Source organism: Nannobrachium achirus, assembly GCF_963921795.1.
Source record: "Nannobrachium achirus genome assembly, chromosome: 13".
In the NCBI taxonomy this organism is placed as follows: domain Eukaryota; kingdom Metazoa; phylum Chordata; class Actinopteri; order Myctophiformes; family Myctophidae; genus Nannobrachium; species Nannobrachium achirus.
In genome coordinates, this window is record NC_137833.1 from 20,076,992 (window position 1) to 20,103,814 (window position 26,823).

Below are 26,823 nucleotides of genomic sequence, written 5' to 3' on the forward strand. Positions count from 1 at the left end.
AAAGGGAGGCATGTGTTCTTCGCCAATCTTAGACCTTTCATGGCAGTCGGACGCTGCATGCATGATTTGAGGCATTGTGTTCCGAAAATGTGTTTTGCTAAAGTCTACCTGCTGGTGGCGCTATAACAGGCCAATGTGAAAAGGGTAGCATTTGTTCCTTGACCTAGTGGAAATGTGTGGCAAATTTCACAGTAATCGCAAGCTACTGAAGCTAGGCATTTTGTTCAAAAACAGCAATCCTGCAAACTTTGGAAGCCAATATTAGCCAATGAATTAGGATGGAATATGAAATATCAAATGGATCGGACTTGATCACATGACTATAGAGATAATGTATACTGATTTGCATGATTGTTGGAGAAATTCTGATGGAGTAATAGCAAAGAATGTGTTTTTCATAAGTTGTCCTCCTGGTGGCGCTATAAAAGGCAAATGTGAAAAATGCAGGGCAAAGGTTTATCCTTAGCCTCTAGGGAGTGTGCATACAAAGTTTCCCACTTATCGGTGGAGTTAAAGGTAAAAAACACAAATTGACCTGTTATAGCGCCACCATGAGGCTGATTTGAGAAAGTTGAAGTGGCATTTCTTCCTCGGCCTAGTGGGAACGTGCACACCCAATTTCACCAAGATTGCACACTGTGTTCATGATTTCAAGCATTTTGTTCAAAACGGAGCAATCCTGCAAACTTTGGAAGCCAATTGTAGCCAATCAGGATGGAATATGGAAAATCGGACAGATCCATGTTGATCACATGACTGTAGATACAGTCTACCGATTTGTAGGATTTGTGGACAAAATCTCTAAGAGTAGTGTACAGAAATGTGTTTTGCTAACATCGGCCTCATGGTGGCGCTAGAACAGGGCCATTAGGAAAATGTGGGGCAGAGGTTCTGAATTGGCATCTAGGGAGTGCATGTGCTCATTTTGGCAGCGACTGGGCCAACGGTGCCGGAGATTAGCCTTCGGCTGGTGGAGACAATAACACATTTACAAGTTCACTGCGTCACGCCCGTGATGCTTTGTGAGCTTGTAGACTGGCCAATTCCAAAATATAAAATGGGGCTTGAGTGATTAAAGAGACTTTGACAGGTCTTGGTCAAAACATGTTGGGTAAGTCATATAAAGGGATTTTTTACTCATTTACAAGTTTTTTTGCTACTACTTTCATTCTGGTTGTATGGCGAACCTGTACATGACTACTATATTTGAATCATGATCACCAGTGTGATCTTCACCTACCTTATTTCATGAAATGACACGGCAACAATTCACATTCTATGTACAGTTCTGTAATTACAATTACATTTATTTTCAACAAATCTTAAATATTATTTGCAAAAAAAATCCTTTCAATGAAAAAGTCTTTCAATGAAACTGTAGCAGACACAATTGGTATTATATATTCCCAAATAATGGCTGCACCTTTTTAAATACATTATTCTGTACCAGTTAAAAACAAAGATTTGCAGAATGGTGCAAACCCTCAGTCTCCAGGTGTGAGAAGGCACTGTGTGAGAGGGTTCTGGGAGGTGCAGGGCCCGAGCAGCCATGAAGGTTTCAACAGTTTGAAAGCATCATTATATTCATTCATGCAACTTATCAAAAAAACAAAAGAATAGCCAAGCACCCAGCCAGAGAGAAATACAATTTTGTGAATAACATGTAGTACAAAGCTTTGAAAAAATTAAGTAGTGATAACAGAAATTTCATCTCTCCCACTTTACTTTTTAGTAAGTTGAGTAATTTCTCCAAAAGATGCTGGCTTAAAAACCAAAGTTTATGGTTTATAAAAACACAGATCAGTTTTTGACTGTGCTACATTAGGTTTTGTTTGTTGAAGTGTTTTTGGTTTGCTACACAACTTAAAGTGTTACAGCTGAAAACAAAAATGGAAATGTGCTCCAGAGGCATTTGCCTCACTGCTGGGACAGAAGGGCATTTCGGTTTGCCTTCATCTTCTCAAGGCGCTTTACTAGGTGGTTGTTGGTCATCTCCATCTCTTCGATCTTATCCAGGGATGTACGCAGCTGCAAGTGGGAAGAAAGGGAGGAATTCACTGTTGTGTGACAGCTACTGTAGCTCTTTGTGCTGTAAAACCACAGTCACAATGAAATTATGGAGGTCTGTGATCATCTACAGTATTTACCTCTCTCTGAAGTTTCCTTTTCTCTGCTTTTAGTTCATCTTCTATTTTCTCTGAGTTGTCTGCTGATGACTTGTACCTCAATACCTGCCCTTCAAGTCTGTTGATCTAGAATATGGGTATAAAAGTAGCAGTGAATGCAAAAGTATAACTATAATGTGTATATAAAAGTAGCAGTGAATGCAAAAGTATAACAAATTGTCTGTCAAAATACCAATTTCACACACAGATACACAGACAAACAGATGGATATATAGAAAGAAGACATGACCAGACTTACATTTTGTTCCATTGTACCCATTTCCTGTTCCGCCTTAGAAAGCTTGAACTTGTATTCACTAATCTGTCTGTTGGCATCTCCTACAGAGAGAAAGGCCACCGCGTTTACATTGCAGATTCAGATTACTTTATTAACCATTGTGTAATACACATAGGAATTTGCTTTGGCATACTACATTTTTGCATTCAAATCATTTTTGCACATATAACATAAAAAACAGACAAACACCAAACAACACCGACAGAACGCAACACGTAGTCACCACAGCAGCCATGGGCGGCGCTATCTTGGACATACGGTTTCAAAGATATCAACACTTTGAAAAAGAAGGGCATTTCTCAAAGCATGTGGATAAATGTGCACTTAAAAACTAAAACAAAAAACTCACTCTGCATCTCGATGAAATGCAGGTCAGTGCCGTTCTCCATCTTCTCCCCGTCTGTGTACACGCTGTCCATCTTTGAGTGCTTCTGTCTCTCATCTTCCAGTTGCAGCTTCAACTTCCTGATCTGAGCCAACAGCTCATCCTTTTCATCTGCCAGCTTCCGTAGCCTGACGTCTAAAAAACAAGTTAATGACATTTACAGTAGTGTTGACACAAAGAGCATAACGTCTCCATCAGCAGACAGACAAGAGTGTGGGCTGACTGCGTTGACAGAGCATAAGCAGACAGACTGCATGTTGGCTGTAGGGCTGCAACTGTCATTATTTTATTGATTACTTGCTTGATTAATCGAATAATCAAAGCGCATGTTTTTTGTGTGTTTTATAATCAACAAATAATCGACTAAATAAATTAGATTTTTTGTCACAGTGCAGAAATGGTAGAAAATGTCAATATGTTGCGAGTTTGTGGAGCTATTTTCTGTTGCCTATAATGACAAGGGGGAAAAAAAACATTTATTTTTTTAACCTATGTCTATCGATTCGTTTTATTAACTCATTGCCATCTAACCCCAATTATTTGCCTATAGAGTGCCTCCCTTCACTTACGCTTTATTTTGAAGAGCCCAAAAGAGCCATGGGTGTAATCTGGCGGTTTTAAAATGGACGTCAGTTTATTTTCTTTCGCGAAACTAAAATCCTAACCATGGCCCAGTGTCGCCGTGAAAAAGAGCGTCTCCCTGCCTTCTGAAAGTTGATTCAGAGTAAAGCAGTTTCTTTGCATCAGCATAGAACCGAATCTATGGAGAACAGACGCACCATGATGCTGGCAGCCGCGTTGCATGATGGGATGGATATGTAGTGTTTTTGCTCACCAGCCGCTACCGCAGGTTCTGTTTACCTGGTAACCATGGTAACCAGGTAAGACTTCCCAAGACATCTTAACGGTGAGTCGGCTCGGCGTCCAATTAACCTTTGACCCTAAGATGCCTGTGGACGTCTTAAGGAAAAAGTGGCATCCACTGTGTTAAATGCTGCACCCCAAGTGGGCTGACTCACCCAGTGGTCCCTCTCCTGCTGACTCTAGCACCTGAGCAGCCTCCTGGGAGACCACAGTGATTCCTGAAGATAGAGGCTCGTGGTTGACATCCCCGTTTGGCATACCTTCTGGGATGATGACCAGGCCGTGTTTCTGTGAGGGAAGGAGGTACATAGATTACTGACACAGAATGACAAAGCACACCCACCTAAAATCCAATCCAGCATTGAAACGGCTGCCATTTGCACTGTAGTCATGGTTTTAAAGTTGGCCTCCCCGCGAGACAGTGCAAGGAAACTACACAGCTAGAATGGGGCCCAAAATGTTGATGGAGCAGGACAGAATGAAATGGAACAAACACAAACAACAAAAGCTTGACATTCCCAGCTACGGCATGTGACAGGAGTGACGGCATTTTACTGGCTACCAACCAAAATAAACGGGCAGCAGTTGGGTTCACTGGCCAGTAACTTCTCTAACCTGCTTTCTCTTTCAGAGAGAATTCACAGAGCCCAGTCTTTAGGATTACCTACCTCGCCTGCTTTGGATTTCCCCTTGAGGTCAGCCAGCTCATCTCTGAGCTCATCTCTCTCATTCCTAATGCAATCAAAGTACTCTTTCTGCCTCTCTAGGGCCTGGCCACACCACAGAGGGGAGAGAAAAGACAAGAGGGAAGGAAGAGTGAAAGAGAGGAGGGCAATGTAGAAGTTGGATTGACAGGGCTTGATAAGACATGCACCGCCGTGTTCTACGGAGACAGGTTCACCGTGCACAAATGTGCATTGTGTGCATGCAGACACACACAGCATCCACAGTATGAACCGGTATAAAATGCACACAGACAGGAACACTGGACATGCTAGCAGAACACACACCACAGAAGAAACAAACCTGATGTAAGGAAAAGGCAGACGACAACACCGACTTTATGAGAGAGCAGCTATGGGTTGTATTCTAATAGTGCACAAGGATTATAGAAGCCTTATTTGTGTGATATGCGCTCTAAACTTTGTATATAGTTTGAATGATTCTTCACAAAATGCGCCATTATGTGACATTTATTATAATGTAAATGAAAGTGAAGGAGAAGTTTGGCGATGTCATGCTAAGATACTGCATAAGGATGAATGGGATCATTTCGGTTATAAGGATTTCATAACCAAAGTGTTACAAATGCCATACATTTTTTTCACTGACACTGCAGCATCCGACTTAAAACATTTGTCAGTGGTGTTCTAATAGTAAGTACACATGCAAAACTCCAAACTGTGAATTAGATCCAACAGTAGATTACTGTTTAAAGGTCTCCGTCATGCAGCTACAACATGAGAGGCAACATAGCTAAATGGCTTGTGGCACTTTGTTTGATTGGTTAAAAATGAATTGTCTTTTGAAGCTTAAAACACAGCCATCTGTTGCCTGTCATATTATGTCAAGGCACTCCCCTTTGAGACCTCCTACCCCAATCTTTTTGTCCTTCCAGTTTATCGTTTCCTGCAGGTCAAACACCTCTCTGGTGAGGGTATCAAATTTAGTCTGCATTCGCTGACTCTCCTGGGGTGGTGTTGCACGGTAAAGAGAGGACAGCACAGAATAACAACAAGAGGGGAAAAAGATGAACCAAAGACGTGATGTGGAAACGCACAGCGGAGTAGAGAGTAGAGACAACTGAAATGTGTCAGTGAAGAACTGTGAAGTACAGCCTGTGAAGCTTATGATCATTCAGAAATTGAGACGCAAAATCGAAGAGACCGAAACAGGACGGACCGTGTTTAATCACTTTGAACCTGGGATCCCTATTTTAGGCATGTAGGCCAAAAAGTTTCAGAAATCTTCACAAATAGAGAAAATAGGTTAAGAGCTGCCACATTTGAATACGAGACTCTAAAAAGGGCTAGGGCAAATGGAGTCAATCAATCCATATTATTAAATAATTGTAGAGTAGAAGCTCGTCTGCAGTCTGCAAGGCGCTGACAGAGCCGAGGTGTGACGAGACGTTTTCCATACCTCTATGAGTTCATCTCTCTGGCGAATTCCCTCTTTTAACTCCTCTTGTTTATGCTGCAGGACATTACACGTGTGCTTTTGTCTTTCTAGTTCCTGGAAAACATACAAGACAGACTTTGAGCCAAAAACACTGGACGAACCAGTCCATACAAAACAATTTGAAAGGCAGAATTTCAAGTGTCAGGATCTCCATTGCTCTGAAACCAAGGTCCCACCTTTGATTTGTCCTCCACCTCCCTCTTCATCTCGGACATTTGCTCCTCCATCTCTTCTATGACGTCCTTGAGAGTGTCTACCTGGTAGATGAGGTTTGCCTTGTCGTTGTCCAGCTGAGCGTTCGATACCATGGCTTTCTTGTACTTCTCCTCCACTTCTGTGAGTGACTCCTGTGGAGGGGGTTCACACAGTTCAACTTGCGGTACAGTTCAGCTGCTAAAGAAGGAGTTAAGGTGGGCTCATCTGATGTAAAACAATTAAACATAAAGGGAACTGTAGGGGGGGAGAATGCAGAGTATTTGTAAGTACAACTTTTCCCTTTTTACTTTAATGTTTTTCAGATGTCTACAATATGTAAAAATGGGGGAGAGGTGTTGCAATATTTAAAAATAATTATAATAAAAAATAAATCTGAATTATCACTGGTAGATCAAATTTGACTAATCTGGGATATACAACATTTATATATAGATCAGGGGTCTTCAACAGGGGGTCCGGGACCCCTAGGGGGTCCTCAGAGTTACTACAGGGGGTCCTCCAAATCTTTGTCCTCCAAACCTTTGTTATATTAACCACTTGAACCCTAGCGTCCATATTCTGAGAAATTTAGCCAAAAATAGCAGATCTACAAGCTCACAAAGCATTCACGGTGCGAGGCGGTGTGAGCTTGTAGATTGGCTATTTTTGGCAAAGCTTTAATGTAGAGGGGAAAAAGGGCAGATTAATTACAGAGTGAAAGGTCAAGTTGATTATTGGCGGTTCAAGTGGTTAAATATCTGAAAACACAAATTGAACACATGAATTCAACATACACTGATAATTGTGCTGTCAAACGATGAAACTAAATGGAATCTACGAAAAGGTTGTGGGGGTCCCTGCTTCATCTCTCTCTCAACTAAGAGGTCCTTGGCCTGAAAACGTTGAAGACCCCTGATATAGATAATATCTTTGAATTTCATAACTTATATGAATGCATTGCATCACTATGAGGAGTGAAACAAGGCAGGAAGGGGGATCTTAAAGAGTACGACTGCTGAAACCAGGGAAAAAGAAGTTAACACTATTAGGGTTCCAGCTGCATCCAGTTCTACCAAGGATGAGCCAAAAGGGCAGGTTTGTTAGTAAACTACCGTGGTCAATGGAACACACAAACAGCACACTTCCGCAGAGAATAGTGAACTACTGAGTGCAGACCTCAGACCTAAATCCAAACACTGAACATCACAAGAACTTCAGGCACACAAACCATGACAGGAACCTGTCAGCAGGGGGAGCAAGAAATCTTCTATCTCAGTGTTTCTCAAACTTTCACATTTCAAGGTGTCCCCTTAACTCTGACAGGGTACAAATGGAACCAAATGAACCCATCAGGGTTCATTTGGTTCCTTTTGTACACGGTCAAGAGTTACAGACTTGTATGGGTCACTTTAGACCCCCATAAAGGAACCCACAGAGTCCCTGGAATCCACTTTGAGAAACACTGTCCTATCTTACGACTTGTAAGAAAAAATAAAGTAAGTGAATGAAGATCATGCAAAAGGGAGGGGTGATCAAGCCATTCAGAGTGGGTGCCCTGTACATACACGTGGTGTTAGGAGTGTTATAGCGATATACAGTAAAAGAGATACGAGTCTGGAGGCAGGAAGGGGGAAGAGGGGGGGGGATGTTAGGGACGCCATACGGCTCTGAGAGGACAAGAGAAGGCATGCCACGAGCACAAGCCCCTCTACCTTCAGCTCTTTAAGCCCCTGCATGTATCGCCCCTCTACATCCTGAATCTGGTCCTTTAGTTCATATATATCCTGTAAAGCAGAGGGAACGGTTCGGGTGTTAAAGGAGAGATAATAAAGAGAGCACCCATGCTGACATCTCAAAGACAAGTCCACGGCTGGCATAACACATGACAATGACCAGTTACGCCCAGAGATAAAGGAGGCACAGCGCTCACAGGACACATGTCACATCCAGTCCTCCCCGTGCATACTGTATGTGGAGAAAACACTGTGATGACAGACACTTAGGAAAGGAGGCAGGTCATGACATAACAGAGGCAATGAACGGTGTGTGATTGATATGCAGATGACACAGGTGTTTACCCAAATGACCCATAAATACAAAACACTATTTGATATAAATGGATGAATAACTTGATATATTGATTCTATTGCAAATAAATAATGTTACTATGTACACAAAAGCGTTTGGGTATAACAAGGTTGTTTAGTAATGAATCTCATTGGTGTGTACGGCGCGAGTGTATGTGTGAGGGCGTGTTAAAGAATTATGCCCGATTTATACTTAGTTGCGTTGCAGTGTCGCACACCATAAAACTGCTGATGTACAAGCTCACACCACGCTGCGAAGTGTGTAAAATGTGGATGTCCTCACAAGTACAGTAATACAAACGTGTGTGTGTGTGTGTGTTTGTGTGCATGCGTGTGTGTGCACCTTACCCTAAGTTCACTCAGACTAGTGTCGGGGTCGTGGACGCTCCCAGTGTCTGCGCTGCCCCGTCGTGAAGAGGTGCCCCCCAAGGATGCCAGCGTGGCGGCCGTGAGGCCTGGGGTGGCACAGCGCGAGGACGGCTAGGAACACAAAAACACCACAGACCTCCGGTCAGACAGGCTACACACAAAACAGAAAATGCTGCGCAACCAAGCTCAGGACTGTCATTCAACACCGCTACCTGACACCAGACTGGGTGATCCAACTCAGCTTTTTCGAACATGCCGAGCCCTGATACCTATATACCTGACAGTGGAACCGTCAGGTAGATAGATGGGTTTAGCTCATTGGCTTGAGTATATATAAGTACCCAGTGCTTTTACATAGAGTAAGTGTGAAATTCAATTCAAAGCATGACTGTTATAGTGTTGTAGTACTCACCCGGCTATAGTCTGAATACTGCTTGTCACATTTTTCATCCAGCTGAAATGAAGGAAGACAAAGTAGAGTTTATTAAAAGAAATGGACAGTTATCTTAAGGAACATGCATCCAATGTGGTCCATGCTTGGAGCCGTCATTTCCCTGTGAATCAAGGAGTTAGTCCAGAACACTGATGCGTTAGTGTGTGTCACGGTCCACACAGCGTGGACTACCAAAACAAAAAACACTCTCATAGTCCAGAACACTGATGCGTTAAGTGTGTGTCACTGTCCACACAGCGTGGACTACCAAAACAAAAAACACTCTCAGGTCAATCACACCAGTCATCTTAAAACAAAAACAAAAATAAAACACATTCCCAAATCTATAGCATTAGCCAACACTACACTTAAGTAACCATTAACACTTTAAACTACTCCAACAAGATCAACACCGGAAATGGCAGGCTGTGAGTGAGACGCGATCCCCCCCCAAAAAAGGGAAGTGAGAAATCAACTATAGGTAATTGTATCATGCACTTTATGTCTGAGATTAGTAGAACACTCATCCACCATCAGTGGTGATGCGGAGCACTGGGCAGCCCACCGTCATGAGGTAGAGGCTCAGGCACTTACAGCGTCCAGGTCAGGAATGCTCACGTCATCCAGATCAGAGCCTGCAATGCTACCCCTGCGGTTGGAGCGGCTGAAATAGTCAGCAGCCGACTCACTGAAGTCTGAGAAGTCAGACGACTGATCATCACACACACACAAGGATGAGGGGACAGAGATGGAGACAGAAAACAAAAAATAGACAGAGAAGAGGTGATAGAGAGACCGATTGGTAAAGAGCCACAGGTGAACAGAATGACATACTTACAAAAAGGAAACAAGAAAACTACATTTCTATATAATATTAGGCAGTTTCTTTGGCTAAACCCATTATCCAGAATGACAAAACAGAACCACCAGAAAATCTAGAACAACTTCTAGCACTGTGACTTAATATGATTACAATGAATCAATAGTAATGCAACGTAAGGGTTTCTTAACGTAATCCCTGTATTCTTTTGACAGAGTTAAGCGTGTCACAATGGAGTTCGCTTTGGTTGTAGAAGGCGATTCCCATTGTGAAATAGTCCTGAATGGCCCAATAACTCATTTCAATCTCAGTCCCTGTAGCTCACCACACTGTCCCTGCGACCTCTCCTGTAGCGTTCCTGGGAAACCGTGCTTCCACTGTCATCGTCTGAGGACTGAGAGGAGCGAACACACAGTGAGAATCCCCACTCGCAAAGGCAAGCTGTTGTACATGCACATGGGTCCCTCTCCATCTCACACACACATTCACACATCGATTAAGCTCACTAGCCGTCTCTCTGATAAATGGATTATTGGATTACTTCAACGACCGCAACCCTAATAAGCAACGCCAATTCATGCAATTAGGACCGTTTGATCAAATGCAAACACCTGGAACTAATTCGGGATGAAACCTACAACATCAGCCTAGCCTGAACAGCATTGCCATAGCAACATCACATTCACACACTTCCAAGGCAAGACCAACAACGCACTTGCATTAAAACAAGTCCTGCTACTGATGGTCCATCGCACATGAGGTCCAGGGACCACCACCAGGATTTCAAATGGACACTTACGCACTCCAAAAGTGTGCAAATGGACCGTTTGGCATTTGTACACTCTCAGAGTTAAATAAACACTGAGGATTTGACCGTGTATATTGAGGTCCGACCGTCCCAGGGATCTCATTGTATTTATTTAGTAAAATTGGGGTCCATAGCTAAATGCATATCAAAGTGGGATAGCTTGAAATTAAAAAGGTTGAGAATCTCTGGTTTCTAGTGTCCGTATGTGGAGGCAGGGAATAGGGCAGTGGTTCTCAAACTTGGGGTCGGGACCCCAAGTGGGGGCCACAAATTATTTTGTGGGGTCCCCAAATGATTAAATTAATGTAAAATAAATGTCTCACTCAACGGTAAACAAACCAACATAAGTGTATACACTACAGGGTATCTGAATACATTTATAAAGTGACAATTTAAGGATTTTCAAGACCGTTTTAATACCAAACTGGCCAAACTGTCAAATATTAAATAAGCATAGCATGTAGATCTGCTATTTTCACTTGCTTGTCAGGGTGGGGGTCCCCAGTTCATATATGTTTATTTTGGGGGTCACAGCCTAAAAAGGTTTGAGAACCCCTGGAATAGGGGATTGAAAGACAGAGGGGACAGGTGGGGGCAGCCGTTTGTTAGTTGGGGGCTGTGCATGTGTGGGGTTAACTGACAGCATGCGAGAAAGGGGGTGGTTTCAGTAGGGGCTCACCACAGGGCTGCTACGGGTGGAGTTAGAGTACCAGCTGTATTCAGAGGGCTGTGGAAGGGAGGGCAACAGACAGTATTGACATGAGGGCAGATGCCAGGCCAGCCATGGTCTGGTAGAGCGGGCCGCCATGACGATTATAATGACATCACTGTTTGACAAACACTGAGCAGACTTACAGCTTTTGTACTGTTGCCCAAGCCATAGATACCGTCGTCACAAATAGAGGCCTAAGGGCACATGGGAAAGAGAGCGCAGGACTCAGCAAAAGATGTAAGAAGGAGCATAAATCTTAAGTGGAACTAGCTAACGGGTTGAGTGGAATGCCTGTGACTGCAAGCAGCATTTCCTAAATATTCAAGTCCTCTGACTAATTCCCATATCGAGCAGGCTATTCCCCTCGGGTCTCTGTACTCTGATGGTAAAAACTAACCCTTTCACTAGAGTACAGACACCCTCAAAGTCTCTCAAAGACTGAGAATTGTACTATGTAGGGAAATTAATATCACTGGATTGAGACACAAGGCCCTATCTTGTCGAGTCTCTGGCCCGCCATCAAGTGTCCAAAGTGTCAAGGAGCTAAATATAAGCTTGGACATACTACTGTATGTAGATATACGAGTCAATAGAGAAGATTGGGTATCAGGTAAAAGGAAGCATGCATGTAGAGGGGCACTGGCCAGCAGCACGTGGACGCAGACTGACCATGCTGTAGCTGCGCGACAGGCCCGTGACAGGGGTATTGGTGGTGGAGGAAGAGGAGGTTGTTGTGGTGGTGATGGCCTGTTGAGGGAGCAGGGGAGCAGTGAAAATGTCAAGTTATAACAGCAGAGGAAGTGAAGCGAGGTGGACTGAAGAGAGAGATGCAGTAAGAGGAAACAGGATGAGTGTTTTTCTGGCCCTCTGATAAAAGGGCTTTAGTGTTGAGATGAGAAGTGACACTACTTTACCCATTGTCTGTTTTTAATAAGCAAAGCATTCCTGGTCTGAATGGAGAAAGAAAATTGTACCCTCAAATTGAATCATCTTATTCTAAATATCAAATATGATAATGGTATTTAAAATATTGAATCAATCAATTTAATGCAAAACCTGTCATTCTATTGTGAAGACATTGGATGACTTGAATAATGTGACATAATCTTCCTTCCAAATGGGTTGGGTATGATAAGATTTAATCGTTTCGATGAGACTACGTACTGTAGACTATCGGAAAGGTTCCCCTTTGAACTGTTTGACTATGTACTGTAGAGCTTCAAACTGTAAACACATCCCGTTCAAGGAGGGAAAATCTTGTTACGTTCTTGGCTGTAACACCTTAAGCTGTAAACAAACCAGCCGTGTGTGAAACACAACCCATCAGTGTATTAAAATTTGCCTCAACTGCCTGTGGATTTATATGTTCAATAAACTGGAACATCTAGATAAGACTTTGTCAACTAGCTTGAGTTAATCTGGCTGGCACTCATCCACTTGAGCCTATGTGGAGCAGGGCTGAGAAATGGGACATGAGCAAAGAGGGGGGGACCGACCCGTGGCTGATAGGTGGAAGTAGTGGGAGGAGGAGGTTTGGTCTTCGATAGGCTGCTGTAGCTCCTTTGATCATGGTACAGTCCAGTCTGGAAGAGCAGCAGGATGGTACGAACCAGAAAAACAGCAGAGATCAAGTTCAGCTTCAAGATATGTAATGGAAAAATAAATGGAGGGCTAACTTTAATTAACACTGTGTGGTTATTATCTAAGCGACACGAGCACAATGGCAATCAATAGGATACCCTGCCATTACCATACAGCTGATCAATAGTATACATTAAAAGCTGTTGCCTGCCAACTAGCCTTGCCTCCTGCATGCTAGAGGCGGCAGCCAGCAAGACCAACATTGAGGGAGGGCACTGACCAGCAGGTCCTTCGATCTAGAGGAGCCGATAGTTGATGAGGCCTTCCTATAATGACCATGCAGGTCATTGTACACAGAACTCTGTTCACCCCCAGAGGAAAAAAAACAAATATGCCATGTCAAACCTCTTTAAATGAAACCAAAGAATGTCTTCAAGGCTAAAAACAGCAGTGAGTGAATTCATATAATGTCAATGGCACATTGTACGGTACATACAGTGGAGCGGGAGCTCTTCAAGGCGGAGCTCGAGTAGATGCTCGAGTCAGACTGGAGGGAGAACAGGAGTTGCGGGCATTAGGCTTGTGACATGATTAAACACTTGGGAAGCGCTCTGCACACACGGACATGCCGCCAGGATGTGCTGACACAAACAACACTGCAAAGTGAACTGTGAAAGTACAGTAGATCATATGTTAGGTCATGGGTCTTCAACAGGGGGTCCGGGACCCCTAGGGGGTCGTCAGAGTTACAACAGGGGGTCCTCCAAATCTTTGTGTGATAGGAACTTGTTTTTCCCCCCTTTCTTATATTCACCACTTGAACCCTAGCGTCCATATTCTGAGAACTTCAGCCAAAAATAGCAGATCTACAAGCTCACAACACCTCGCACTGCGAGGCGTTGAGAGCTTGTAGATCAGCTATTTTCAGCAAAGAGCTTTGGAGGGGGAAAAGAGCAGACTAAGTACAGTGAAAGGTCAAGTTTATTAAGTATTGACCGTTCAATTGGTTAAATATCTGAAAACACACATTAACATGAATTCAAATTACACGGTTGATCGTGCTGTCAAACAATGAAACTATATCTATTAAAAGATTGTGGGGGTCCCTGCTTCATCTCTCTCTCTCAGCTAAGGGGTCCTTGGCCTGAAAACGTTGAAGACCCCTGCGTTAGTTTGTTGCCAAACACAACATAAAGGTAAATCTTTCATGCACATTCTCAGACACAAGCTAACACGGCAGGCAGAATGTTTAACTTTAGACATGCATGACCTAATCTTTACTACATCTAGTACAAACACAAAAATATTGAATAATGTTGGGGGGGGTAATTTGTCCCTGTACTAGATAGCTTGGTTAGTGTAATAAAAGCAAGTAAGCAACAACAATTTCAACTTCAACAATTTCTTGTTGACCTGCCTTAACATCTTTTAGTCAGTTAACCATCTATTGCTTCAGTAACTATTGTACCTTCAACTAAATATCCCAATCCACAGCATTCAACAAAACCCACACAAATATGCATGTGCTTCCACAGAATCCACACACACACGCATGCATGTGCATATCATACACAAACGTACCATGAGTTCTTTTCTACGAGCGCTTGAAAGGCTCTTAGTAGAGCCCCCATCACGCAACGACGAAGTTGTTGACTTGAAGTAATAATAAAGACAAAAATTAGACTAAAGCCACTTCAAGAAGTGTAAATATATTACAGCCTTCCAGCACATTATCTTATCATCATCATGAGCAATAAACGCTTTAGCAATGTCAGCGTTAACCATATAATATGAACTCTAAGCGAAATGTTGGTCATGTCATTATTGGTGAACATTTGGCAAAAATAGCAGCTTAGAAGCTCGCACTGCATTTGACGGACAACAAGATACAGTACATTGGGTTCAAGTGATTAACATAGCCTCGAGAAAAATCTTTCTAATCCAGAACAGAATGGTCCTTCTGAATCAAAGTACTGCACACCACTTTAATAGTATACGGGCCAAATATAAAAATGTGGGCATGTTGTTAACAGCCGATTAGGTACACACCCTGTAGCTGCGGACTGACATGACGTCATCATCCAACCCCTGCTGATGTCAAGGTGGAAAACACAGAACCATGAGAGAGAGTTGCAGACAGAGGAACATGAATCATGAGAGAAAGGAATAAGTGAGACAGAATATAGGAAATGCAGGCAGATAAGACAATGAGGAAGTGAGAGTGTGGGAAATACAGACCCGGCGATGATGGCTGTTGGACCTACTACTAGTAATAGAGGATCTGGCCTTTTCCGTTCTGGCCTTGTCCGAGTCAGCCTAGAGGTAGAAATGAAAGTTGGTGAAGACTACAGAGGGACGCAGAGAGACTTGAATGGGAACAGTCGCTCACTCACTGCAACACCAAACCGCTGCTTTGCAATGGCAGATCCATGCAAAGGAAGTAGGAACCATATACGGTCTGAACAAACCAAAATTCTTACAAGGTACATTCAGGTCTTACAAGGTACATTCAGAGCTTCATCAATTATTATCATTTTTTTTAAACTACCGGTAATTAAAAAGCTGCAAGCCTGCACACAATAAAAACGTCTGCTTCTATTCACCGTGTTCATAAACTGCCACGGTGTAAAGATAAGGTCCATGCAAAATGACACGCCGTTATTCAAAACAATTCATCATCACTTTGAATGAAGTCAAGACCAGGTCCAAACTGCTTTCTTACCAACAGAACCGTCAAGCTTAAATAGAGGCAAGAGGCCAAAGCCTACTCTACCGCACTCACACACGCACGCACGCACACACACTACGACGTCTCCAAAGCAAATACAACGCAGAGGCATATTTCCTCTGTGAGGTAAGGTGCAGTAAGCGGTTCAGATGGAAGCCCAGTATGACGCAGCAGGCTATGTTAGTGGAGTGAGACGCTCCAACACTCCTGCCTACCATCCACTGGTGGATCTGACCCCATTTCCTGCTGCTGCTACTGCTGCTTGATGAGTGGTGGTAAGAGATCTGGACAGAAAGGAGGAAGTGCCAAAGAAAACACACACTTTATCATCATACACCCGCCTGCATGGTTCTTTTGCACATTTGCCTGCCAATAGAACACATTATGATCAGACTGAGACCCGGGAGCATTTTTCTCTTCTCTGAACAGTGAATAAAGCACACACATTTAAAAGGCCAAATGTGAAAGGAAAACAGAGTCCGCACACTGGATACAGCTGCAAAGGTAATTTATTACCTCCAAGGTGACATTTTGAGCTTAGTAGCTCTTCCTTTTTTTTGTCTGTTAATTTATTGTTGCCGTTTTGCTTCAAATCCTTGATTGTTTGCAGGAACAGGAGGATAAGGCCTATATCAAGAATAGAAGAACCGAAAGACCAAGAACATCACATTCAACTGAATTGTTATTTTTCTTTGCGTACCTCTTTCTGTTGCCTTTCAAGTTCCCTCATTCGAATATCCCGCGCCTCTGCTCGAGCTGCCCTTTTTGCTGCCAGCCTGGCCTCCGCCTGTAAGAAACAAATGGCATTGACATCATTAGTTTTGAAGGAGAATGACAGCGGTGCCCTTCTGCAGTGACCTGCCCAACAAAAAAAGAACAAGAACAGGGTAATATTCTCATACATCATTTACAGTAACAAAATAAGTATTCAGTGATATCACTGTGGACAAGAAAGTAAGGGCTCAAGTGGGTCGTCCTGTATTTGAAGAGAAGCGCCAAAATACCAGCACTCAATTAAATATTTAATGTTACTGTTGCACAGGCTCGCTAGATATACTGGCTACTCAGATTCATTGTGGCAGGGTGGTCAGCTGCCACAAAGTACAAACTTGCTGAAACCAATGCAATCCAGCTCTGTGTTGGGGTTTCCCAATCATTAATGTAATCCTGGCTTTGATTGCCAGATTGTCTCAATCAACAGGTTAACTCATTGTGTGCATAAGTGGGTCTTTCGATTAGTTTGTATTTTTCCATATTTTCTAAATATGCTTGGATAGGGTTGTTCACTGCACCACTACTGGGAAGACTAACAAATTGAGCATTTCATGCCACTCGTGTCAATATTGCTGCATCTGTGTGCCATATTATGTGTCATTAGCTTGCTACTCACTTCTGTTTCTCTTCTCATTCTCTGATTTGCTCAGGCCAAACACCCAAACAGAGAGCTCTCCCTCAACGATGACCTCTGCCTCTGATTCAAAAGCTACGGTCAAAGATGCCCAAGGGCAGCTCAGACAGAGTTCTCACTTTTAACTTATATAACTTTCCAGGACATTGTATGTGACCCACATCTATATCATCACCATATCTTATCATGTAATATTTGATAATACTGCATTGTACTATTAATAAAGTAATTGATCAAAAATTATAACATTGATCAAAAAAATAAAGTGCTATTAACAACTTCACAAAAACATCAATGCTAGTCTTTGTTGCATATCATTGTGCAGAGCAAGGGCGCGCGCGCGTGTACACACACACACACACACACACACACACACACACACACACACACACACACACACACACACACACACACACACACACACACACACACACACACACACACACACACACACACACACACACACACACACACACACACACACACAGTAATAATATTGTGAGGTGCTGAGTGATGGCGATGTCAAATCATTACAATATGCAACAAAAGAGAGAGCCACACTTGTAAATTGCTCAGACACTATTTATTTGAGAAATAAATAATGTTTATGAGTGTGTGGCTCTCTCTTTTCTTTTATTGCATAATGAAACGTTTTTGACTGCTGGGTAAACATTTCAAGATGTCTGTGGGATCAGATAACTTTTGTACTACTCTTTATGGACTAAATGGATCATACAGATTTCAGCCAGAAGGCACGTTGTGTCGTTGTAGTTCATTTGATGACATTGTTTTGGCATCATGTACTGTATGAAAAGGCACAGAGCAATGGAGAGACATGCTACGATAAGGATGGTGAATGGAGGAATCCAGGGGAAAGCACATTTTGAGTCAAGACTTATAGGACAAAACATCAAGTGGGCTATAGCGTAAACCCTGGCAGATTTCTACCTTATGATTGAAAACCTAATCTGCATCAGTTTTTATACACATAAAATATTTTCCAGGACAGCAACATTTTCAGGACTAGACATTCAAATCCATTTTTCCGTGACTTGAAAAACAGCATTAAAAAAAAAAACATCCAAAGTTTTCAAGATTGGCCAGGACGTGGCCAGGACGTGTGGTGGAACCTTGTTTTTGGCTGATGCCAGCTTTGTGTCAGTGGGGCCTTAATATGGAAAACAGACACAACTTACTTTTCTATGAATGTACAGTATGTACACTCAACTTAAACATTAACTGAGGTATCTATGCTGTACCATGCTGCCTCCATGTCTCTGATGAAAATGTCCTACCAAAGGCCTTTGGCTAGCTCCCATTGGCTAAACATGTCATCTTCACAACAGTTGTTGAAACAATATATTAATCATTTATAATAGAACAATGAGTGCCTGTAAATATGAACAATTCTCTTCTCAAGTTATAAACTTAAGAAACAGCATTCTGATCAAGGATGTCATGATTCGCAAACGTTTAATGTGGAAATTACCGCTGTACTTGTTTGAGAGCACTGCCATTGGTCTATGTTGGATTCATGTTAATGTGTATTTTCAGGCATTTAACCACTTAAATCGTTGATATTTTGTAAACTTGACCTTTCACTCTGTACTTGGTCTGCTCTTTTTTACCTCTACACCAAACCTATTTGCCAAAAATAGCCGATCTACAAGCTCCCGCTGCGAGGCGTTGAGAGCTTGTAGATCTGCTATTTTTGGCAAAAGCTCTCCTCGGAACAGGGATGCGAGGGTTCAAGCTGTTCATTTTAAAGAATGATCCTATCACACAAGGATTTGGCGGCCCCCCTGTAGTAACTCTAAGGAACCCCTGTTGAAGACCCCTGCTTTATACTTCTTGTTAGTGCCTCTACTGGACAGTTTGCTCTGGTTGACCAGTTCAAACCATGAGTCACAGCCTCATAATCCATGCAGAGTGAGTTCCTGGGATGCCTCATCACCAACATGTGCTAACCATCACCCAGGAAGGCTAATTTAAGGACCTCGTACGGGGAAATGTCAATGGAGAACAAACAAACTGACAAAGAATCAAAAAAAGGATAAACAGACAAGAGGGCTTGGTTTGTTCAGTCAGTAAACATGGAGGTTTCACAAACTTGAACTACTCCATTTGCAAGAAACACACCTCATAGCAAACACAGTCTTAACTAGTAATAAACCAGGTTGCCAGCCACCTCAAACGTCCTGTGTGTGAAAAGTGAGAGGAGCCATTCCACAAATTTGCCCCCAAACAGTCAGAAAACGAACAGGGGCTGATTATACAAGATACCTGAGCAGCAGGGGCTAATTTAGACAAGCCCTCACAAGAAGAGGCCCATGGCACAAATCAGTAAACTAGTCGACCCCTCCTTACCACCCAGTTGCTAAATATTCTGAAACGTAACATTCCACACAAACAACAAATGTCCATGGAACCCAAACCTTCTCTATCTCTATACACACACCCTAAGTAAAGGATAGGGCAGCCCATAAACACTAGTCTAGTGTATGTATACTGTATCTCACTGCAGACAAACAGAGTCAACATTCCGGAAAATGCTTATCAGTGCTGCCAGAATGGAAGGCCTGTGGGCATGGGCTATTCCTGTTTTGATAATGGGCTCAAGTGAAGCTGAATGAAGCAAACTAAAAAGATACCCCCACCCACTACTGCTGAACAGCTATCCAAATAACCGGTTATTTTGTGTTTAGTTTTTCCAGGTTCTTTTTTATTTAGTTTTTTCAAAGGGGCTACATACTGTAGATGTCAGATTAATTTCCAATTCCTGTTTGTTTCTACTGAGCACCTCAATGAAGGTGAGAGGTTAACATCTTTATTTTATTGTTAAAGGACTGAGTCAAGCTGCAGTAGTAAGTGCCAAAAACCAGACAAAAATAGAGCAACAGAAAAAGCAACACTTTGTGCGTGTGTCAGAGGGCTTACGAACAGTAATGATAGGTACAATGCATTCTAGTTGAAGCAGAGGTGATTAAACATGAAGTGGCCTGTACATCCATCTGCCTCAAAAATATATTTCCATGTACACCATTAAAAAAAAAGGTGCTGTAAACTACCCGCCGGTCCGGTATTTATTTTTTGTTCGTAAATGGCTCTATATTCCCATAGCAATCATTGCTATGGTGTATGTTCAACACTCCCCATCTCTCCAGCTCTTTACTAAATAGAAAATACATTTAGAGGTCAGAAGGATACCCATTTGGGCAAGTGCATATCCTGTGGTTGCCCCTTGTTTCTATATTTCAATATTTTAATATTCAAGATCTTTTATTAGAGTTACTGCATGCATTAGGGTTGTTTTTATTGACAACAGACTATGAACAGATGGCATTATGTTTCTCGATCAGGGTATTTATTTTTCTTTGTTGATGCTGCCGTTTCTTTATGTGGAAGCACTAAACAACATTGTGTATGTTTCATACAGTGACAAATAAACATCTTATCTCATTTCATCCAATCAGGAGAGTGAATTCATACAGGACAGAAGACAAGCAACAAAACCGGAAATGATGAAACAAATACAATATGGGGCTTTACCTTTGATATTCTATTCTTAGGTTAAAAAGGTTTATTGTCACTTACAGCATACTAAAACTAATTTATAGCAAATGCAGCAATTATATAGCTAAAATACCATCAACATGTTCAATCAGTATAAATAAAGGAATGCATTATTAACCACTTAAACCCCAGCAGCATTGGTATTCAGGGGAAAACCTTCGCCGAAAATAGCAAATCGATAAGCTCACAACAGCTGTTTTTATCTCAGCTGATTTTATCTTAGCTCAACAACGTATGGGGTTTAAGTGGTTAATGATTAGCTGGTTTTGGGATGTTCCACAGATCAACGGATAAAACTACATAACCAAAAAAAAAAAGAAAAAAAAAAGCCATAATCCCTCAGCACTGACAGAAAACAAATATGCATGACATGTGGTATTTCCTAATTGGAAGTCCCGACTCCCGATAGTATTCACTAGCATCTGTCAAAAGTCATCATAATCCTCCTCATCATAATCCTTCTCCAAGTGCTGGCATAACGGATGAGAATCTTGAGTGCTTTTGATGCCCGTCATTATACGCTCATTCTCATTAGCCTGTGTGACTAATAAGGCAATCATCCTTTGGCATTTTCATGTTAACTTGTAAATGGAAACATGCATTGCCAGTTTGCCACACAGTGGTTTTTACACAAGGCTGCGAAAGGAAGTGGGAGTTGCGATGGCGAGCACATGAGAAGAGAGCGATGGCTGGCCCCTGTGCTCTGCACCTGTTGAGCTGTCTGACAGAATGACCTGCTCTGCACACCAGCACAGCTGAGCTCTGTGTCTCTGTCCTATCTATAGCCTTTGCCCATCCGGCCCCAGCTCCCCGGCACCTACATCATGGGACTGGGGGGGGGGAAACCTGATCGGCTGCAGCAGAAGTGCACCATCATAGAAATCTGGTTGTTAGCGGGCCTGATACTGTACGTCAGACAGAAAACGGAACAACGTGAAGTGGTTCTCAAAGCTTTTGTGTCAAGGACCCCCAAATTGATGTGGATTTGGCCACAGACCCCCATCTGAAAAGGTTTTGTGTCAGGGACCCCCAGAAGAGAGGATTTCAACAACAACAAAAAAAACTCTAAATGATTGAATATTTAAAATTATCGATATTTTTCAAAACTAATTCAAAAATAGCATTTGTATAAACTCGCAGCGTGGAACCAAGTTGTTGCATTGTAAAAACAGCTTGTAGATTAGCAATTCTTTGAATAGCCAACATATAAATGGATAAAGTGGTTAAAATGTGATGCTACATTAACTACTTTTGCTGGTTTTCTGATTGGACAATATATTGAGGATTGGTCCAGCTTCATGTGACAGCACAATATCCTACTAATAAACGCCCGAATGAACAGTTCCCAAATTTAGAGATAACTGAAATCAATGATACCGCCTGTGTGTCACCGCCATCTAACTATTAATTTACCGAATGTCTGTCTGTCCGTAAGTCCGCGGCCGTCAGTTCATTGGAGCGACGTGTAACAACTGGAGGCCGGACGTCCACAAAAACTGAGGGAACGCTGCCAGTCAAAGTGACTACTGGCCAATCACAGCGTGTCTTTTCAGGGACTTATCAATTCAATTCAACTTTATTGGCATGTTTCCATCCAGTTCCTGATGCCTCAGCTGTTCTTAGAAGAGGCAGGCTCTGTTTCTGTGACGCACATGGAAGTGTGACGCACATGGAAGCGATTCAGATTCCATTGGTTCCCCGATGCATATGCCCCAGAGCCGATGGATCATGCTGAAACAGTGCCCAAATTTGGAGATGACTGACATCACTGATACCACCGCCATGGGAACAGCTGCATGCTGAAACAGTGCCTACATTTGGAGATGACTGACATCACTGATGTGTCTGGGTTCTCCAACATTACTTCTGAGACTCCTATACACTGAATCCCTCATATACTGTGCACAGCCACTGACTGCACAGTGCACACACCCCATAACCCAAACTGCACATAATTTGGAGCTTTTAAGTTCAAAGGGGCCCTATTTTTGTCGCTTATTGGTCCAGCAGTTTGTGAGATTAGCGAGCGCTGGACACGAACACAGAACTACCCTCTTATAGACATCTAGGCAATGCAATTTTATTTGTATAGCACATTTCAACAATGAAATTCAATGTGGTTTAAACGAAACATCAAGCAAAGGAAACATAAAATTACATTATGATACTGTCTAGCCTCCTGCGGAACCATGCTGTATAGTAAAAACACTATGGGATATCAAACCATTACTAGACCATTTCACACAAATATTGAATCTTTAAAGCCTGCTTCATCAATTAGGTCAAAGCTGGATCAATTCTTTACAACACAGCAGCCTGAAGAGTCAGTTATTGACAACAACTGTAATGTCCCATGCACTCTCCAGCCAGTGAAAGGCCTCAGTTGGCTGATTTATGGTATATGGAAAAAGACTACAACACTTTTCCATTTCAACAGAATGTCTTGTTGATATTAACTAGCACGGCTCAAATAAAATGGACTATGAACTATAGCGTCCACTCCCACACAGATTTATAGTGATTTCCTTAATTAAATACTATGAACTCCCTTAGATCTTAAGGTCTGTGCCTGGGTATGGCAATGTGCATGAGGTGATCATCTAATTCTAATGTTTGGACCATGACAGATTTTCCAGCAACCTGCTGGTATCTTGACTAATGTAGAATAACCGAGTGCCCAGTAATGCAAGTGGTCTCAAAACTGGGCCGGGGATGGTGCAGGCTCAAATTCACAAATTCACAGTCTCTTTCAGCAGTGATCCGTGCCAAGCACAGGCAAGCAAGCAGGGAGGTAGGCATGCTTTAGCTCTATACACATGATGAAGTATAAGCTGCTGTGTTTTGAGCATTTGTTTGGGAAGGTGTGGTGATGTGTGCCAGGTTAGAGGCTGACCTCATGAACCCCTTGCACATTAGTTGATCCAATGTTTGGTTCGCTTCAGAAAGGCTGTGATTCATTTAAGACCTGACTGGGTGGGTCAGATGACTCATGTTTCTATGATCGGCTTGCATGACTATAAAGAGAGCAAATGGAGTCTTACAGTATGCTTAGTGCCTTAGAATGGGACAACACAACTTCCACGCACGAGGACGGATACATTCTTCGAGTGGATCAGGGGACCTATTTTATAGGTATATTAACTTCTATGGGGAAAATGCCCTGCCCTTTGTGAAGTGGATCAGAAGCAAAGTGACATACTACTGACTGAGACAATACATGGTCAGATAAGATGGTTAAATTGATTTGGCCAATATCCTGCTAAGCAAAAGCTGGCCTTGCATTGCGTGTTTTCACCTGTTTGACTTGTCTTCCAAGCAGAGCAAAGGAATGACAATCCTGTAGCTGAACTAAATGGAATAATCCCAGGGCAAGTCATTACAAGCCAGGCAGCCACTCTCCTCTGCGCCTTTTTTCCACAGCAAACTAAAAACGCTACAAGCTACAAGTCAATCTCCCTGTGGTCCAAACCAGCTGTCTCCACTCCTTTGGGCTGGGGCAATGACATTATGGACTAGCAAAACCTGAATATCCACATAACAAGACCACCTCAGATAAATCAGCGCTATTGTGAATATGTGTCAATATATAACTTTCAGGCCCATTTGTTACATTTGCCTCACATTTGCCTTCACATCTCATTTGATTTATTATATCTGCTTCATAATAATGATGGACTGAGCACTCCTTGTGCAGAGGAATTATGTATAATAAACATTTACATGGACGACTAGAGTAACATGAATGAGTGACATAAACGGTTAAGTAAAAAACTTAAGAGTAGGCCTACAACTGAAGCACAACGGGATGGTGTTTTCTACTGGTGTTTCAGTCCGAGCGTATCAAAGGGTACGTTCGGAAATGCGCACCGGGTGTGTGCTCAGTGTAGTGAGTGCCTAAACCTAACCCTAATCCTAACCTCAGTAAAACTATGCCTAACCCTAACCTTAACCTCAGTAAAACTATGCCTAAACCTAACCATAACCCCTAACCCTAACCACACCCGGTGCGCATTTACGAACGCACCCTTTGATACACTCTGACTGAATCACCAGCAGAAAACACTCTCTTGAAGCACAACACCAGTAACTATGACTATGAATACATTGCTATCACTTCCAAATTGCTGTATAATAGCCAGGGAGAAAATGTAATTAGTCTAAAGTTTGATATGGGGATCATCTGACGACCCATCTTTCAAGTTGGAATGCTACGTTCACCTCAGTAACCGTGCAACTTGATCACACTTGCAAACAACAAAAGCAAAAACAAAACAAAAAACAAAGGGTGCGTTATTATGGTGATTCGTGAATGAGCTTACCTCTCGGGCGATGCTACTCAAGGCATCATCCTCGGCCGAGAAGCGGTCTTTAAGCGGAGTGCGCTTTCTACCAGCACCTTGTGTGCCCATGTTGCCAGAGCAACTGCACCTCCAAAGATGTTTAAGGCCAAAAACAAGGGACTAGGAATTCACCTGGAAACAAACAAACAAACAAACAAACAAACAAACAAACAAACGTAAGTTTCTGAGTGATAGTTCCTAATTCTATAAAGCAACACACAGCCATAACCATACATCACAGAGTAAGATCATAAAATAGAGGCATTTTGCATTTGCATTCAAAAGCACTGAACTTAATGATGGAAACGCATAAATGCATGTCTCCAGTTTCAAACACTCTGGTCTGACACCCTCTCAACTCAGGAACAAAACACCATCCCTATCTCTTGGTTTCAGTCCTGCAACAATAGACTGCCACATTCACTCATGTCTGGCTCCTATAAGGGCTTTGGATAAACACTTGTGGCTGACAGAGACCAGCTGTAAAAATTTACTTGCAAGACCCCTGCAACCTCACAAACCGGTTGGTCAACTTTTGGCAGCCAGAAAAAAAACATTACTTAAAGTCTTCATGTTTTAATACAGTATTAAGCTACAGATCACCTAACTTCATATGTTATACTAATATTAATCTGATTGCCATGGATGTTTAGCAATAAGCCTTGTACTCACTGAATGTGACAATTTTCCTGATTGGCTCAATAACGTTAGCTATGATGATTAAAAGCCAAAGTTAACTTTTGAACTTGTTAGCCATGAAATAAGTTAACAGACAATAGACTGCAGTGCAATTTAGTCAGCATGGGCACTGATAAGTACAGAAAACGCCCAGATAGGGGACCAGGTTGAGAAACTGGAACATGGCTATGATGATCATAATACAGTTTACAGTAGACCTTTTAGAGAGACAGTCAAGGTTTTAGACAAGTCAGCTTTGTGTCATTCATGTTAAGTTACCAGACCGATTGGATCATGTAAATATCAACGCACTAAACTAACCTACCGTAAGTAACGGACCGCCTGGAATTCTTCAGCTGTTACACCACACACACATTAATATACAAAAATAGAAAACATTGACGTAGATATTCAGTGAATATTGACCCATACTGATTTCTTTAGCCCCTAGAAATAAGTGTCTAAAATAATAAATACAAAAATAAACTCGCTGTGCCTACAACAGAACAACAGAACAACACCAAATCACACCAATGTGCTCCTTCATTCTAGTGGCTAACGTTACTCAAACTAACGTTGGGCAGGGCTAATTGATAGGCTAACTGCATAGTAGCATCTCGTTTAATACCTCCCAAATGTCACAATTGAAAAGTTATATAAACTAAACACAGGGTTCTTACTTCAGTTGAATCTAAAGGGGGGGGAAAAAGAAAAATATCCACACAAAATCCACGTCCTCTCCTCTGCGATGACCCCACCATTGAAGGCCAGTCCCCCCCTCACACACAGTCCGTAGGCTATAGCTAATATTTTAGCCAGTTAGCTTTTGGTTAGCCTGCTAGGCTAGCCTCTTCGACTCTTCCTATGACAGACAAGGCAAACTGCCACTGCTCGTCACGTCAGGTTCTCCCCCTCTTCCCACCAAAAAAAAATATATATTTATAATAATATGGCCCAACGTCGAACCTCCACAGCAGCCTCGATACTCCCAGGGTGTCCCCCCGCTCCGTCCCCTGTCCTGTGGTCGTTTACAGAGCCATTGATTCAGCCTCTCTTCAAAAGCTTCACAGTGTTTTTGTCCACAACTGACAGCTGTCATCACAGAGCGCTTTTTCCAGCAGCAGCAGTCAGTCCACTCCTCTCTTTCTCCACTGTCTGTCCTCCACCACTCCTCCTGTGTCCTCCTCCTCCTCCTCCT

General features: G+C 42.4%; 1 protein-coding gene across 5 annotated transcripts; it reads right to left on the reverse strand.

The window, feature by feature from the left end:
- Positions 1–1,344: 1,344 nt before the first annotated feature.
- On the reverse strand, positions 1,345–26,776 carry lrrfip2 (leucine rich repeat (in FLII) interacting protein 2). 5 transcript variants are annotated; one of them, XM_080740968.1, is made up of 15 exons: positions 26,592–26,776; positions 24,927–25,079; positions 16,327–16,413; positions 8,957–8,998; positions 8,524–8,655; positions 7,801–7,872; positions 6,070–6,240; positions 5,855–5,947; positions 5,309–5,401; positions 4,381–4,482; positions 3,868–4,000; positions 2,813–2,983; positions 2,425–2,504; positions 2,148–2,252; positions 1,345–2,028 (listed from the first exon to the last, which is right to left on the reverse strand). In XM_080740968.1, the coding sequence occupies exons 2-15, from the start codon at positions 25,014–25,016 to the stop codon at positions 1,918–1,920; spliced, it is 1,482 nt and encodes a 493-aa protein (XP_080597094.1). In that variant the 5' UTR covers positions 25,017–25,079; positions 26,592–26,776; the 3' UTR covers positions 1,345–1,917. The 5 variants fall into 5 exon arrangements, with proteins under 5 accessions (XP_080597094.1, XP_080597090.1, XP_080597091.1 ...); XM_080740964.1 differs by lacking the exon at positions 7,801–7,872; XM_080740965.1 differs by lacking the exons at positions 7,801–7,872; positions 26,592–26,776 and adding an exon at positions 26,306–26,579.
- Positions 26,777–26,823: the final 47 nt, after the last annotated feature.